We start from the raw sequence: 17,573 nt of genomic DNA, 5'->3' as shown, positions 1-17,573 counted from the left end.
TGGCTGGTGAAATTGTTTGGTCCAGTTTTGGCTTATATTGTGTTAAAATTTGTGGGCGGACATTTTTTGATTCCGAAAATCAAACAAACTTCAAGGGAACGGCAAAAAAAAATTCGAGGGAGGAATTGAACTTCATAAATTTGAACTAAACGTTAATAATGATGTGTGACAAAAAAAAAAAGAAAGAAAAGGTTAACAACGAAGCACCTAACTTCAAATGGAGAATAAATGTTTATATATAGGCGCAACTTCAGTATGAAGGATAGGAGAGGGTAGGAGAGATGGAGGAGAATATGCAACGATTCTTGTTCATAGCCGTTATGAAGGGGCACAAGCCCGATGTATACACCAGTTGGAAGGAGGTGAACCAGCAAGTTCTGGATTATACGTTTCCTGAGTTTCACAGATTCAATAGCTTTGAACACGCATGCTCGTGCTTCAAAGCGAGGATGTCGTCGATTTGTGCTGAGAAAGGTCGTAGTGGTGAAACTAGTCGAGTGACGCCGGATGGAGGTGGCGGCAAGAAATTGGCTATCTCCGGCGGAGGCTATCCTTGCCGGCCAATTGTTTCATGTAAGACTTGTGAAACGACATTCGCTTTTTAAAAGTTAGTGTATTTATGAAGGTTTGCTTTGCAGTGATGGAATGTGATTTTATTCGATTTGGATTTTTGTTAGTGCTGTTTATTCTGGTCATTTTATGTCCGGTTATTAAAATTATTATTTTATGCGATTTTTGTTGTTCGATGACTGTGCAAAAGGGCTTCCTATAATTCCAGCGGAGGAGCTTAACGCGGATTTCGCAGTTGTGAGCAGCATGGAGGAGTGGTTGCTGAAAGTTTGCCTGGAGGCAGAGATCCCTTGCCCATGTTTCTTCAAGGTGGAACGATTTGTCGGAGAGAAAGACCCGTTCTTTGGCTTCACGGTTGTTATTCCTAGGCATCCATTTGAGATAGAGCTATTTGTCACTGTCGTTTCTCGATGGTTGAAAAAGCTGCAAGAGAGGATGCTGCTTATGAGATGCTATGCGTGTTGCTTGATGTAACTGGAAAAGAGATTCGGGATTATAACTACAGAAAGGCGAAGCTTCTTGGAGACTCAAATAATGCGCTTCGGGCCAGGGTAGGTCAACTGGAAGAATCTTACGAGAAGCTGAAGGCCAGTTACGATTCCCTTGTAAGACGCCATGTCGAAGGAGAAAGAGTTTGATGTGTGTGTTCTGAATGTGTCGTTGGTGTTTGGTTATGTTGTATTTGTTCAGTTATTGTTGTGTGTCCTTTATTTTTGGTGATTAAACCGCAAAGTAGTATGCAATGTGTTTTAGTTTGTTGTTGAATCGGAAGGCTTAGTAGATAATGTGGGAAAAATTGTGTTAATTAGTGATGATCATGTTATGATTAACGACGTTACCTTATAATACAATGAAGTACGATTCGGGTGGAATCTCGTTTGTTTGACCCTGAAATTTTTTTTGTCGTTATTGAGCAGTAGTTGTTTTAAATGTTGGCAGAGATATCCCTGCATGAGAAGAAGATATGCTTACTTTTGTTTTGTCTTTTTTCGGGGACTGGCTTGGACTATACGGCTGTGCCTGCAGTGACACAGTGTACAGAAGAAAATTTGTCGTGGGGTGGCTTTTGGAATGCATGTCCTGTATGTGTTCAGGTGTCGTAAATAGAGGATGAGGGTAAATGGATTAACGGGTTAAAGTAGTAAAATCACGTATGAATAATTATACTTCGCTGACTTAATAACAGTTATGATGGAATAATAACCTGATGTTATGCGTGAACTGAGTATTAGACTAATTAATACAATAGAATATATGTTAAAAAGTAAACAATAGAAGACAGTGAAAAGTAAGCCTGCTACAATGCAGGTAACACATGGTGGTAGGTGGTGTTTTAAGGTTAAGAGGAGCCTACTTCCTAACCAGAGCTAAGTATAGGACGAAGATGGTAACGAAGATAAATAGGATACATGGGTAGGAAATCTGTTGCCGCTGCGTTTGGTTGGATCGGTTGTTTTGACGGACAGTTGGGTGGTTGTCTCCTTGTTCTATTTGACGATGACCATGTATGCCTTCATCGAAGGGGAGTATTTGGTCAACAATTGGGTGGTTGTCTCCATGTTCTTTCGGACGATGACCCTGTAAGCCTTCCTCGAAGGGGAGTACTTGGTTAACCATCGGTGATGGGTTATGCTGAATGGTTGGTGGTTGACTACGATGCAGTAGAGCAACATTGTGGGTGATCTGATTCTGTAAGCGTCCGGCAGAGAGGAATTGTTCGAACGCCATACGAGCTTCATCGAAGGTTTGGAAAGACTTATGGAGGTTGCCGCTAAATTCGTTAACTTGGCTATGACAGGCCGGCCAGAAACTATAGATACCAGGGACCCTCCCACGGAAAACAACATAGTATCTCTTGTTGGCCCGGACCATGTTGAGATTTGAAGGGAGAGGTGTGTTGAGTTTGGGTAAGATGGGAGGTTGGATTTGGAGGCTTTTATACCCAAGGACGATTGGTCTTGTGATGTGTACATGAAATTATATTTCTGTAACATTTCCAACGGCTAGAAAAAGTGGTCGAATGTATGGATGAGATGTGTCCTTCTGCAAGGACCAGAAAGTATGGTTGGACTAGCGTAATGTTGGTTCGATGAATGACGGTGACCCGGTTGAACCAAAATATAAAAAAAAAACGAGTCTTATAAAAGAACCGACCAAGTTATTAAAATTTTTTAGGGGATTGCTAGGTAAATAATGGTTTACCTATACCTTTACTTTCAAATATGGTTTGGTTTCATAGTTTATTGAGAAAATTACACTCCCCTCCCCTTCAAGATGCTAAAATGATACTCCCTCCCCTCTATTTTATAAATGAACATTCCGCTCTCTTCTAATTTCTAAAAAACTTCCTTATTAATCCATTTTAAATTTTTTGTGTTAACTAATGTTAACTTTATCCATTTTTTAAAAAAAATAAATTATTTTTTAAAAAAAATACCCATTAACAAAAAATTTATTTTTTTATCATTAAATTTTGCTTATTAAAATATCCTTTAATAAATTATTCTTTTATTGATTAAATTATATTTTTTAAAAAAATTAATAATTATGTTTTTTTCTAAAATACCCTTCAATAATTTTTTAATTATTAAATTATAATTTTACCAAAATTTTTGTTAATATTTTTTTTTATATTTTACTATTAATTTTTCGATATCTATATATATTATTTTACTATTAATATTAGTTAATACAAAAAATTTAAAATAGAGTAAAGAGGAGGTTTTTAAAAGTTATAAGGGAGGGGAATGTAGATTTATAAAATAGAGGGGAGGAAAGTGTCATTTTAGCATCTTGCAGGGGAGTGGAGTGAAATTTTTTATAGTTTATTTAAGTTGACAAGTAGAAATCATAACCTGTTTTTTAGTTTTGTACTGTTATCAATGAAAGAAAGAAGACAATTTAACAACTAAGTTATGTGCAATAGTTAAGGAAATTGATTTCAGTAACCAAATATGTTGTACGAAATTTTTACAGGCAAAGTGTAAACAACAGAACATTAAATCTGCATGGGAACCTAACTCATGGGAGGTTGACGAAGAGTAGCAACTCGTAGTCCGCACGACAGTGGATGCAAGGGATATGAGCGGCCCCTCCGAAAGCATGGATGGAGTTTCACTCTGCTGTCCGTCTGCGATAGTCATACAGAAGACCCATGTGGCCCCTGGTGGAGCACCTGGGCGAGGCACACATCGTATATTGTTCTTCTATATGGGGCATTTGGACCTCACCCGGCCACGAGTTATTCAGTATTGAGAAGCACCTTGCGTTATAATCAGCGAGTAAACCAGCCGCATCTAGCTCGCGAAACAGTTTGAGCCCTTTCCGGTTTCCATCGTTGTCGTCCCTGCGAAGCAGTGATGTGTGGAAAACGATCCAACACAAAACTCACCGGCAAGTGTATTGGGTCGCATCAAGTAATAATAACTCACATGAGTGAGGTCGATCTCACAGGGATTGAAGGATTGAACAATTTTAGTTTAGTGGTCGATTTAGTCAAGCGAATCAAGATTTGGTTGAGTGATTTGTAATTTGCAGAAACTAAATTGCATGAAAAGTAAAGGGGAAGGGGAGATTTGCAGTAAACTAAAGAGCAGAAAGGTAAAAGTGCTGAATCTTAAAGTGCACGTAATGTAAATTGCAGAAACTTAGATTGCAAGTAATGTAAATGGCTGAAGCTTAAAGTGCAAGAAATGTAAATTGCTTGAATCATAAAAGGAATTGGGAATTGGGATTGCAGAATTTAAACAAGCAAAATTAAATTGCATCAAACAGCAAAGCAAAAGATTAATTGAATTGGAATGGATCTCAAACAGAAGAGTGAAAATGCTTTGAGAATTGTAAAGACAGAAAGGCAGTGCTTAATTTGCAGCAATGTAAAAGAGGTTGAAGATCTCAGGAGTGGAAGAGACTAGATAACAAGTCTAGATCTCAAATCCTTCCTTGATCCAACAAGAACAATTGCAAAAGAAATAAAGAAAAGTAAATTGCAGAAAGAGTAGAAGGTGAAGCAGTAAATGGAAATTTAAATTCAATTATGCAGAAAATTTAAAACGAGAGATCTCAAGATGAGATTGAAACAGAAGTTCTTCAATTCTCCACCCAAGATCCAAAGCAAGAAAAGTAAAGAGTGCTCAAGCAAGAACAAAGAAGAAGAGAGATCAATTCTCCTTCCAAGTTCTCAGAAATACAAATACAAATTCAAAGTAAAAAGCTCAAAATTGAAAATGAAAGCTAAAAAGGAAAATTCAAAGTAAAGTCTAGTGGTCCTAATTACATCAAACTAACTCCTATTTATGCACTTTCTATTCTTGGATATTGGAATTTGGATGGGCTTTTGATTTGGTGAAGAAATGAATTAAGTTGGAATTTTAAATTTCTTTTTCAGCCCAAATGCACCTCCCAGGGGGATGCTCAGCTCACAAAGTGAGCTGAGCTTTGAGACTTGGTGTGGGGAGGCCTTGGTAGCGTGCTGTTGCTTGGGATGCATCAGGGGAAAGCTCAGCTCACAAAGTGAGCTGAGCATTGGTGCCTTGGTGCCAATTTGTTGCGTGCTGCCCTTGGACCGTGTCAAATTTGTTGCGCGCTTCACTCCCCTTGGCTGTGTCAAGTGTTGCGTGAAATGCACCAAGGGTAGCGCTCAGCTCTCCAAGTGAGCTGAGCCTTGGGGCATCCAAGGAGAGCTCCTTGGTTCGAAACCTACAGGAAGCATGCGCTGCCCATTTCTTTGGTTGCCTTGCTTCCTTGCTTCCTCAAGGTGTGGGGTTTGAACCTTGGGGGATGCATTTGGCCATTTTTGGCTTATTTTTCCTTGTGAGTAGCGCTTCCCTCATCCCCTTTGGTCATGGGTTCAAGTCTTGGAGTATGCACTTGCACTTTATTTTCTTTGAATTTTTCCTTGTGAGCTCTCGATAATGCTCACTTTGTGAGCTGAGTTTGGTCTTCCTTTCCTTGTTTCTTGGCCTCATGTTGTGCTCAGCTACTGAGCTTTGTGCCTTGGTCCCTTGAGAGTAAGTGTAGCGCTCACTTGGTGAGCTTGGTGCTCTTGGAGAGAGCTTCATGGTTTGTTGCGCCACACTTCCTTCTTTCTTGGCCACACTTTTTCTTCCTTGAGCCACACTTCTTAGGCCACGCTTTCTTCTTTTCTTCTTTTCTTCATCTACAATTAACCAAAATAACCAATCAAAGTATTCCCAAATTCACAAGGTTTATAAATCATTAAAAATCAATTAAATTTAGCTTAAACCTCATGATTTAGCATCAATTACATGGTGGTTGTTTGATTTAGAGAAGTCATGCATTTTCATTCCAAATTACTTTCTTAGGGTGCAAGAAAGTGCATAAAACTTAATAAAATTAAAGAAAAAGGCTAGTGAAACTAGGCTAAGATGACTTGTCATCACAACACCAAACTTAAAACTTGCTTGTCCCCAAGCAAGAAAAGAATTATGTTCAAATGTTCTTTCAATCAGGATGGATTGAAGAATAATTTGTAATTTCTTGTGAGTGAAGTGATTAAGTGACAGTGGGGTGAACTCTAAATTATATGCTCATGCAAGGGCTCCAGTGCTTACTAGTCCCTACATCTTGGAAGTCTTAGGTCTTAGAACTTTCATCCAAATGATATCATGGAGATCTCTCTATAGGTAATCACCTTGAAGCAGCTTATGATTTGTGTTTTGGCTTTGACTCTAAGTGTCATGTCTCAAAGCGGCTCTTTAGATAAGCTTTCAATCAATACTCCTAAACCAGTTGGTTTTAAGGTATTAGGTGTTGAAGCACCCCTTAGGATTTACTTACTCAAGCCTCTCTCTTTGACACAATTCGACCACAAGCATTTACTAGGATAATAACTCTTTTGAGTTCTTGTTTCTTTCTTCTTTTCTGCCTAGTAATTGATGCTCAGAGCCTTGGGCCATTTTCTCTTTGTTTTTATATCTTCTTTATTTTCTTTTGTTTGCTGCTTCTTGGATCAATAAATGTTCGAAAATCTCCACAATACTTCTTTGAACTCTATGTCCTGCCTAGGAGCTCCCTTGCAAGTTTTCATAAGCATGCAACCTCAATGCATAATCACACAACCAGAACCACCACTTCTCCTAATCTTTTGCTTGCCTCAAAATTATTTAATTCCTCAATCCTTCTTTTCAAAGAACTATCATGTGGTGCCTTTTTTTTTTGAAATCTTGAGTGCACGCAAGTTTGAAAAGTGTAGTGTTGTGAATAATCAAGCATCTTAATTATTGAATTACAGAAAAACTATACTATGCAGACAGGCAGGGGTATTATATCACTTTCAACCATAGCAGTGTCTGATGCAAAATTAACAATATAACCTTTTGGAGTTTACTTGCTTTCCTCCTCCTCATCATCATCATTGCTGGTCTTCACATTTTTATTTTTTTGATTGATGATGCTTAATCTTTCCAAAAGCTTGTATGATGCTCTGCAGTGATATTGAAAGTTGCTTGTTCCCCAAGCACTTGAAAAATGGTTAGCATGCATTAATTATTTGTGGGCTTTTGAACTTACTTTGGTGTGGGAACACCAAACTTAGTACCTTGCCAGTGGTTCTCATGCATCAAGTTAACCATATGTGAAATTCTTTTTCTTTGCTAAAAGTAATAGAACTGAAAACTAGGAAACAACAAATTAGTTAACTAGTTTATCTAAATGCTTGAAGCTAGCATTATGCAGAAGGTGAGAATGTGTTTTATGATGAGATTTTGGTGGAACACCAGACTTAGAATCCTTCATTCTCCCTTATATTGTTTTGGTGTGCAACACCAAACTTAGCTTCTTGTAATATAGATAAAGCTAATTAACCTTTTTATTAAAATAGCTATGAAAAGGGAACTACCTCAGGTTGGGTTGCCTCCCAACAAGCGCTCTTTTATTGTCACTAGCTTGACATCCTTCATTCTGTGCTCATGGAAGTTCAAAATCTTGTTGCCTTTGATTTTCTCCTCTCATCCTGAGCTTCCTTTCCTCTGCTTCTTCTTGTGAAATTTCTCTGTGATGCTTTTCTTGGATGAGTAATTCTTTTCCCATAGCCCTCTCATTTTCCTTCAAAATTGCTTTCCATTTCTCCAACCTAGCAGCTTTTTCGTTGTCTTTTGGGTCATCTTCAATGACTTTGGAGATGATATTTGCCTTCTTCTCATCCGTTTCAGCAAGGTGCTTAGCTAATTATTGCATTTGCTTCTCAATTCTTCTTATTGAGGCTTCCTGATCCTTCATTGTCACCTCTTGGTGCTTCATCATCCTCTCTATTAAGATCTCCAAGTTGGTGATCCTCTGAGATTCTTGTGAGATTAGTTGGTTGTGGGGTGTTGGGGGTTGGAAGTGTGTGCATTGGGGTGGTGCGTGATGGTTGTTGTTGTGAGGGTGGTTTTTATGCTGGTTTTTGAAGTTGGGGTTGTTGCAGTTGAAGTCCCTTGGTCTTTGATTTTGGTGTTCGACCCCCCTCCAGTTGGAATGAGTCCTCCAGGGTGGGTTGTACACATCATTCTGAGACCTGTGTTGGAACATGCTTGAGGAGCTGTTTGGGGAGTGTGGTCGCTCATGACTTTGTTGCTCATAGTTAGTTGCTCCAAAACCTCTTTCAGGTTGATTCCCATCATGTGACTTTTTAAATAAGTTGTGAGTATTTATTGCAGCAACTTGTAGCCAATCAATTTTTCTGACTATCAGTTCCAATTATTGTTGAAGTTGTTGGTGTATCTGTTTGTTTTGGGCCAAAATGACACTTACACCTTCAATTTCCATCACTCCTTTCTCTTGTGTGGATGGTTGCACTTCTGCCTCTAGCTCACCAATTTCCTGGAGTGGTTTCAGCTTGGCTAGGAGTTCACTCATTAATTCTTCCCATCCGATGATGCTTCCTTGTGGGAAAGCTTCAAACCATTGAGCAACATCGCTCATGGTGATGAGTGGGTGCTTCAAGTTATGGGTTGCATTATCATTCAAGGTGGGGACATTACTCCCATGATTACTGAAATTTGTTGAATTCCCCTCCATGATCTGCACAATCACAAATGGTTCAAATGAAGATAGAGTATATTCATGCCAGAATGTGATTAGAAGATTAGTTGACACAAGGTGTCAAACAGTTGATAAACTTGAAAGATTAATGGAAGAAAATTACTTCTCTCGTATATTCAACAAGCTAAAGCATGAGAATCATACAAAGCCAGAGATACCAACAAAACTTCACTCTATTGCTAAAGTGAAATTTCAGTTAGTTCAAGCAAAAATTCAAAAAGTTAGTGGGTTAGTCAAAAATTAAAGAAACAGAAAAGAAAAATGCTAGATCTAGATCTCCACTTCACTTAATCATTGTCAATCTAATTCAATCCCTGGCAACGGCGCCAAAAACTTGATTTGTGGAAAACGATCCAACACGAAACTCACCGGCAAGTGTACCGGGTCGCATCAAGTAATAATAACTCACATGAGTGAGGTCGATCCCACAGGGATTGAAGGATTGAACAATTTTAGTTTAGTGGTCGATTTAGTCAAGCGAATCAAGATTTGGTTGAGTGATTTGTAATTTGCAGAAACTAAATTGCATGAAAAGTAAAAGGGAAGGGGAGATTTGCAGTAAACTAAAGAGCAGGAAGGTAAAAGTGATGAATCTTAAAGTGCACGTAATGTAAATTGCAGAAACTTAGATTGTAAGTAATGTAAATGGCTGAAGCTTAAAGTGCAAGAAATGTAAATTGCTTGAATCATAAAAGGAATTGGAAATTGGGATTGCAGAATTTAAACAAGCAAAATTAAATTGCATCATACAGCAAAGCAAAAGATGAATTGAATTGGAATGGATCTCAAACAGAAGAGTGAAAATGCTTTGAGAATTGTAAAGACAGAAAGGCAGTGCTTAATTTGCAGCAATGTAAAAGAGGTTGAAGATCTCAGGAGTGGAAGAGACTAGATAACAAGTCTAGATCTCAAATCCTTCCTTGATCCAACAAGAACAATTGCAAAAGAAATAAAGAAAAGTAAATTGCAGAAAGAGTAGAAGGTGAAGTAGTAAATGGAAATTTAAATTCAATTATGCAGAAAATTTAAAATGAGAGATCTCAAGGTGAGATTGAAACAGAAGTTCTTCAATTCTCCACCCAAGATCCAAAGCAAGAAAAGTAAAGAGTGCTCAAGCAAGAACAAAGAAGAAGAGAGATCAATTCTCCTTCCAAGTTCTCAGGAATACAAATTCAAAGTAAAAAGCTCAAAATTGAAAATGAAAGCTAAAAAGGAAAATTCAAAGTAAAGTCTAGTGGTCCTAACTACATCAAACTAACTCCTATTTATACACTTTCTATTCTTGGATATTGGAATTTGGATAGGCTTTTGATTTGGTGAAGAAATGAATTAAGTTGGAATTTTAAATTTCATTTTCAGCCCAAATGCACCTCCCAGGGGGATGCTCAGCTCACAAAGTGAGCTGAGCTTTGAGACTTGGTGTGGGGAGGCCTTGGTAGCGTGCTGTTGCTTGGGATGCATCAGGGGAAAGCTCAGCTCACAAAGTGAGTGAGCTGAGCATTGGTGCCTTGATGCCAATTTGTTGCGTGCTGCCCTTGGACCGTGTCAAATTTGTTGCGCGCTTTACTCCCCTTGGCCGTGTCAAGTGTTGCGTGAAATGCACCAAGGGTAGCGCTCAGCTCTCCAAGTGAGCTGAGCCTTGGGGCATCCAAGGAGAGCTCCTTGGTTCGAAACCTACGGGAAGCATGCGCTGCCCATTTCTTTGGTTGCCTTGCTTCCTTGCTTCCTCAAGGTGTGGGGTTCGAACCTTGGGGGATGCATTTGGCCATTTTTGGCTTATTTTTCCTTGTGAGTAGCTTTTCCCTCATCCCCTTTGGTCATGGGTTCAAGTCTTGGAGCATGCACTTGCACTTTATTTTCTTTGAATTTTTCCTTGTGAGCTCTCGATAATGCTCACTTTGTGAGCTGAGCTTGGTCTTCCTTTCCTTGTTTCTTGGCCTCATGTTGTGCTCAGCTCACAAAGTGAGCTGAGCTTTGTGCCTTGGTCCCTTGAGAGTAAGTGTAGCGCTCACTTGGTGAGCTTGGTGCTCTTGGAGAGAACTTCATGGTTTGTTGTGCCACACTTCCTCCTTTCTTGGCCACACTTTTTCTTCCTTGAGCCACACTTCTTAGGCCACGCTTTCTTCTTTTCTTCATCTACAATTAACCAAAACAACCAATCAAAGTATCTCCAAATTCACAAGGTTTATAAATCATTAAAAATCAATTAAATTTAGCTTAAACCTCATGATTTAGCATCAATTACATGGTGGTTGTTTGATTTAGAGAAGTCATGCATTTTCATTCCAAATTACTTTCTTAGGGTGCAAGAAAGTGCATAAAACTTAATAAAATTAAAGAAAAAGGCTAGTGAAACTAGACTAAGATGACTTGTCATCAAGCAGCAACGTCATCGAGAGTGCATATTTGGCTGCTTTATGGCCTCTGCTTGTTGCACTATTCAGCATTTGGAAGCCAACGTCTTGGTTACGTCTGATGAAGAGTTCCCGAAGCGCCTCACGAAACAGAAGCTCTGGATGCCTAGCGGCCATGCAGCGGTCAAAGAATCTCATTGCCTCGGTGTCGCGGCTCCACCACCATGGCGTTGCATGTCGTGGCGGTATAGAAACACTGCGGTGAACAATATCCGCGTCTCCTGCATCCCGTGCAGCCTTGCAGGTTATTCTAAGACTGCAGAGGTTCTGAATGGAGTTTGACGCAACTTTAACGGTTAATGTAACCCAAATGTCGTTCGAAAGGAAGAGGGTATTTGAGAAACGGTCCATTGTCATTTTACGTTTGTTCCTGTTGGTTCGTATTTCGATGGGATGGGGATATGTGTATAGAGTTGCGAATATGGAGTGTGGCAAAGGAGTGTGCCTCCATATTTATAAGTCCACCGATCCCATTGGAATCCTGAACTGGAGTGTAGCAGATAGGTTCTGAGTAATGTATGCGTAATATTAAACGTTTGAGTAAGCGTAACTATGTTAAATTGAAAACTGTATGGGGAATGCTATTAATAAAAATACACTACACCCTAATGTAATGCTATTAATTAAATTTACTCTATTAATCCTATTATTTTACATTATTCACACATTGTTAAACAAAAATTGTTAGTTACCTATACTTTTTGAAACTTGTAGTAGTATAGATTCTTCCACGTGTAGTCAGAATAGTAGTATATATTTTTTTAACATTATTCTGACTAGTATTAATCCTGACGAGTATGTCATCATGGAGGACCTTGAGCAGATGCTACGCAGGGCATGCGACGCCCTTAAGGCAGAGCCTCCAATGTTTGTGCTGCGTGATTGCGTACATGTCCAGGGCGAGCGCTATTATGGGTATATGGTGCAAGTGACTGGACCGCCGGAGGGAGTCAATTTTTCTACCTTCGGCAGGTTCTCAGCCGACGAACGCATGGCCAGGCAAGATGCCGCTTTTGTATCTCTACAGGCAGTTGTGGGAGAGTCCAGAAAGGAGATCCTGGACTTCAATTTCCAGGTGGCTCAGCGTTGCAAGAAACGGCTTCTGGAGTTGCAGCGGGTCTCCAGTCTATCCGTGGACTCCCGTGTCGCTGAATTGGAGACTGAAAACGCTCTGCTGAGGGAGCGACTGGATGCTTGGGAAACTTTGCACGGCCGTGGATAATTTTGGTTGGGTTTTGGGATTACGGTTTACTGTTTAGGGTCTGGGGTTTCTTGGTTAGGGTTCATGGTTGACGGTTTTAGGGTTTTTAGTGAATGGTTTATTATGCAACTTTTTGGGTAGGGATTCTGACTTTTATGTTTGTGTTACGTTGTTATGTAATACTTACAATTTATTCTTTATGCGTGGTTTACAAGGGTTCGTACACAGGAAAAATGAAAATTATCGTTACATGCAGCTTCGAATATGATATTGTTTTTTCATTGCATAATTAGTCTTGAAGCTTGGCGTTATTTTGACGTCTGACAGTGCATTGCATGCAATTGAAGTTAAATTTAAAGTCATTCCACGTCAGGTTGAAACTAATTTAGAGATTGAAGTGTAACATTTAATATGGAGTAAATTGAATAGCACACAACTTTGTCTCATAAATGTGGTAGCTGAAAGGGTTGTGAGTGTTTGTAGAAGGTTGTGAAAACGGATAATTAACATTAATGTATTCATTATGGAAATTAATAAAGTACCTGGTGAACTGGTGTCATTATCCAGTTCCAATTAGAATCGAGAGGGTGAGGACATGGTTGACGGTTCATGATTCATGTGGTTTCGTGTTTAGTGTTGCATGATCAAAAATGATTTTAGATATTTGGTATGTTTATATAATCAAAAGAATATTAATTTTTAATTAGTATTTTTTTTAAAATTAGTTTTAGGTTTGCTAACAACAAGAACAGAAGTTTACAAAACTTCTTTACCTAACAATATTATAAAGAGTTCATACGAAACATAAAATTTTACAAATTTCGGCAAGGGATCACGGCAAAGGGTTTGAGGGCTTAAGAATCCGGGTTTAGGGTTTAGGGTTCCGTGGTTACGGTTCATGGTACACGGTCCACGGTTCGTTGTCCGGGGGTTCATGGCTTAGGGGCCACGGCAAGGTGAGCCGGTCGGGTGGTTTCATGGTCCGGGGTCGTCAACGAGTTCATGGCTTCGGGTCCGGGTTCATGTGTCTTAGGTTGGCCGGGTCGGGTTGATGTGGTTTCGGGTTTAAGGTTACCTGATTAGCGCTCCTGGTTTACGGCCCACAGCTTCTGGTGTATGCTATGGGGTATGTCGGTTAGGGATCACGGCTAAGGGTTTGAGGGCTTAGGAATCCGGGTTTAGGGTTTAGGGTTCCGTGCTTACGGTTCATGGTACACGGTCCACGGTTCGTTGTCCGGGGGTTCATGGCTTAGGGGCCACGGCAAGGTGAGCCGGTCGGGTGGTTTCAGGGTCAGGGGTCGTCAACGAGTTCATGGCTTCGGGTCCGGGTCCATGTGTCTTAGGTTGGCCGGGTCAGGTTGACGTGGTTTCGGGTTTCGAGTTACCTGATTCGCGTTCCTGGTTTACGGTCCACGGCTTCTGGTGTACGCTCTGGGGTATGTCGGTTAGGGATCACGGCTAAGGGTTTGAGGGCTTAGGAATCCGGGTTTAGGGTTTAGGGTTCCGTGCTTACGGTTCATGGTACACGGTCCACGGTTCGTTGTCCAGGGGTTCATGGCTTAGGGGCCACGGAAAGGTGAGCTGGTAGGGTGGTTTCATGGTCTGGGGTCGTCAACGAGTTCATGGTTTCGGGTCTGGGTCCATGTGTCTTAGGTTGGCCGGGTCGGGTTGACGTGGTTTCGGGTTTAGGGTTACCTGATTAGCGCTCCTGGTTTACGGTCCACGGCTTCTGGTGTACACTCTGGGATATATCGGTTAGGGATCACGGCTAAGGGTTTGAGGCCTTAGGAATCCGAGTTTAGAGTTTAGGGTTCCATGCTTACGGTTCAGGGTACACAGTCCACGGTTCGTTGTCCGGGGATCATAGCTTAGGGGCCACGGCAAGGTGAGCCGGTCGGGTGGTTTCATGGTCTGGGGTCGTCAACGAGTTCACGGCTTCGGGTCCGGGTCCATGTGACTTAGGTTGGCCGGGTCGGGTTGACGGGGTTTCGGGTTTAGGGTTACCTGATTAGCGCTCCTGGTTTACGGTCCATGGCTTCTGGTGTACGCTCTGGGGTATGTCGGTTAGAGATCACGGCTTAGGGTTTGAGGGCTTAGGAATCTGGGTTTATGGTTTAGGGTTCCGTGCTTACGGTTCATGGTACACGGTCCAGAGTTTGTTGTCCAGGGGTTCATGGCTTAGGGGCCACGGCAAGGTGAGCCGGTCGGGTGGTTTCATGGTCCGGGGTCGTCAACAAGTTCATGGCTTCAGGTCTGGGTCCATGTGTCTTAGGTTGGCCGGGTCATTTTGTCGTGGTTTCAGATTTAGGGTTACCTGATTAGTGCTCCTGGTTTACGGTCCACGGCTTCTGGTGTACGCTCTGGGGTTTGCCGGTTAGGGATCATGGCTAAGGGTTTGAGGGCTTAGGAATCCGGGTTTAGGGTTTAGGGTTCCGTGCTTACAGTTCATGGTACACGGTCCACGGTTCGTTGTCCGGGGGTTCATGGCTTAGGGGCCACGGCAAGGTGAGCCGGTCGGGTGGTTTCATGGTCCGGGGTCGTCAACGAGTTCATGGCTTCGGGTCTGGGTCCATGTGTCTTAGGTTGGCCGGGTCGTGTTGACATGGTTTCAGATTTAGGGTTACCTAATTAGCGGTCCTGGTTTACGGTCCACGGCTTCTGGTGTACGCTCTGGGGTTTGTCGGTTAGGGATCACGGCTAAGGGTTTTAGGGCTTAGGAATCCGGGTTTAGGGTTTAGGGTTTCGTGCTTACGGTTTATGGTACACGGTCCACGGTTCGTTGTCCGGGGGTTCATGGCCTAGGGGCCACGGCAAGGTGAGCCGGTCGGGTGGTTTCATGGTCCGGGGTCGTCAACGAGTTCATGGCTTCGGGTCCGGGTCCATGTATCTTAGGTTGGCCGGGTCGGGTTGACGTAGTTTCGGGTTTAGGGTTACCTAATTAGTGCTCCTGATTTACGGTCCACGGCTTCTGGTGTTCGCTCTGGGGTATGTCGGTTAGGGATCACGGCTACGGGTTTGAGTGCTTAGGAATCCGGGTTTATGGTTTAGGGTTCCGTGGTTACAGTTCATTGTACACGGTTCACGGTTCGTTGTCCGGGGTTCATGGCTTAGGGGCCACGGCAAGGTGACCAGGTCGGGTGGTTTCATGGTCCGGGGTCGTCAACGAGTTCATGGCTTCGGGTCTGGGTCCATGTGTCTTAGGTTGGCCGGGTCAGGTTGACGTGGTTTCGGGTTTAGGGTTACCTGATTAGCGCTCCTGGTTTACGGTCCACGGCTTCTGGTGTACGCTCTGGGGTATGTCGGTTAGGGATCACAGCTAAGGGTTTGAGGGCTTAGGAATCCGGGTTTATGGTTTAGGGTTCCGTGCTTACGGTTCATGGTACACGGTCCACGGTTCGTTGTCCGGCGGTTCATGGCTTAGGGGCCACGGCAAGGTGAGCCGGTCGGGTGGTTTCATGGTCAGGGGTCGTCAACGAGTTCATGGCTTCGGGTCCGGGTCCATGTGTCTTAGGTTGGCCGGGTCAGGTTGACGTGGTTTCGGGTTTAGGGTTACCTGATTCGCGTTCCTGGTTTACGGTCCACGGCTTCTGGTGTACGCTCTTGGGTATGTCGGTTAGGGATCACGGCTAAGGGTTTGAGGGCTTAGGAATCCGGGTTTAGGGTTTAGGGTTTCGTGCTTACGGTTCATGGTACACGGTCCACGGTTTGTTGTCCGGGGGTTCATGGCTTAGTGGCGACGGCAAGGTGAGCCGGTCGGGTGGTTTCATGGTCCGGGGTCGTCAACAAGTTCACGGCTTCGGGTCCGGGTCCGTGTGACTTAGGTTGGCCGGGTCGGGTTGACGTGGTTTCGGGTTTAGGGTTACCTGATTAGCGCTCCTGGTTTACGGTCCACGGCTTCTGGTGTACGCTCTGGGGTATGTCGGTTAGAGATCACGGCTATGGGTTTGAGGGCTTAGGAATCTGGGTTTAGGGTTTAGGGTTCCGTGCTTACGGTTCATGGTACACAGTCCACGGTTCGTTGTCCAGGGGTTCATGGCTTAGGGGCCACGGCAAGGTGAGCCAGTCGGGTGGTTTCATGGTCCGGGGTCGTCAACGAGTTCATGGCTTCGGGTCTGGGTCCATGTGTCTTAGGTTGGCCTGGTCGTTTTGACGTGGTTTCAGATTTAGGGTTATCTGATTAGCTGTCCTGGTTTACGGTCCACGGCTTCTGGTGTACGCTCTGGGGTTTGCCGGTTAGGGATCACGGCTAAGGGTTTGAGGGCTTAGGAATCCGGGTTTATGGTTTAGGGTTCCGTGCTTGCGGTTTATGCTACACGGTCCACGGTTCGTTGTCCGGGGGTTCATGGCTTAGGGGCCGCGGCAAGGTGAGCCGGTCGGGTGGTTTCATGGTCCGGGGTCGTCAACGAGTTCATGGCTTCGGGTCTGGGTCTTTGTGTCTTAGGTTGGCCGGGTCGTGTTGACGTGGTTTCAGATTTAGGGTTACCTGATTAGCGCTCCTGGTTTACGGTCCACGGCTTCTGGTGTACGCTCTGGGGTTTGTCGGTTAGGGAACACGGCTAAGGGTTTTAGGGCTTAGGAATCCGGGTTTAGGGTTTAGGGTTCCGTGCTTACGGTTCATGGTACACGGTCCACGGTTCGTTGTCCGGGGGTTCATGGCTTAGGGGCCACGGCAAGGTGAGCCGGTCGGGTGGTTTCATGGTCCGGGGTTGTCAATGAGTTCATGGCTTCGGGTCTGGGTCCATGTGTCTTAGGTTGGTCGGGTCGGCTTGACGTGGTTTCGGGTTTAGGGTTACTTGATTAGCGCTCCTGGTTTACGGTCCACGGCTTCTGGTGTACGCTCTGGGGTATGTCGGTTAGGGATCACGGCTAAGGGTTTGAGGGCTTAGGAATCCAGGTTTAGGGTTTAGGGTTCCGTGGTTACAGTTCATGGTACACGGTCCACGGTTCGTTGTCCGGGGTTCATGGCTTAGGGGCCACGGCAAGGTGACCCGGTCGGGTGGTTTCATGGTCCGGGGTTGTCAACGAGTTCATGGCTTCGGGTCCGGGTCCATGTGTCTTAGGTTGGCCGGGTCGGGTTGACGTGATTTCATGTTTAGGGTTTCCTGATTAGCGCTCCTTGTTTACGGTCCACGGCTTCTGGTGTACGCTCTGGGGTTTGCTGGTTAGGGATCACGGCTAAGGGTTTGAGGGCTTAGGAATCCGGGTTTAGGGTTTAGGGTTCCGTGCTTACGATTTATGGTACACGGTCCACGGTTCGTTGTCCGGGGGTACATGGCTTAGGGGCTACGGCAAGGTGAGCCGGTCGGGTGGTTTCATGGTCCGGGGTCGTCAACGAGTTCATGGCT

The 17,573-nt window shown here is 43.4% G+C and overlaps 1 protein-coding gene across 1 annotated transcript; it reads right to left on the bottom strand.

The window, feature by feature from the left end:
• Positions 1–10,973: 10,973 nt before the first annotated feature.
• LOC107610692 (uncharacterized) lies at positions 10,974–11,384 on the bottom strand. Its single transcript, XM_016312704.1, has one exon. It carries the CDS (start codon positions 11,382–11,384, stop codon positions 10,974–10,976), a length of 411 nt encoding a protein of 136 aa, XP_016168190.1.
• Positions 11,385–17,573: the final 6,189 nt, after the last annotated feature.

The sequence above is a fragment of the Arachis ipaensis genome, chromosome B1 (assembly GCF_059453495.1).
Source record: "Arachis ipaensis isolate K30076 ecotype BB chromosome B1, ASM5945349v1, whole genome shotgun sequence".
In the NCBI taxonomy this organism is placed as follows: domain Eukaryota; kingdom Viridiplantae; phylum Streptophyta; class Magnoliopsida; order Fabales; family Fabaceae; genus Arachis; species Arachis ipaensis.
The sequence above is the reverse complement of the archived record's forward strand: the minus strand, read 5'-3'. Positions and strand labels throughout refer to the sequence as shown.

Coding starts and splice junctions, on each gene's coding strand:
- LOC107610692 (XM_016312704.1), bottom strand. CDS start 11,384: ATGACAATGGACCGTTTCTCAAATACCCTCTTCCTTTCGAACGACATT.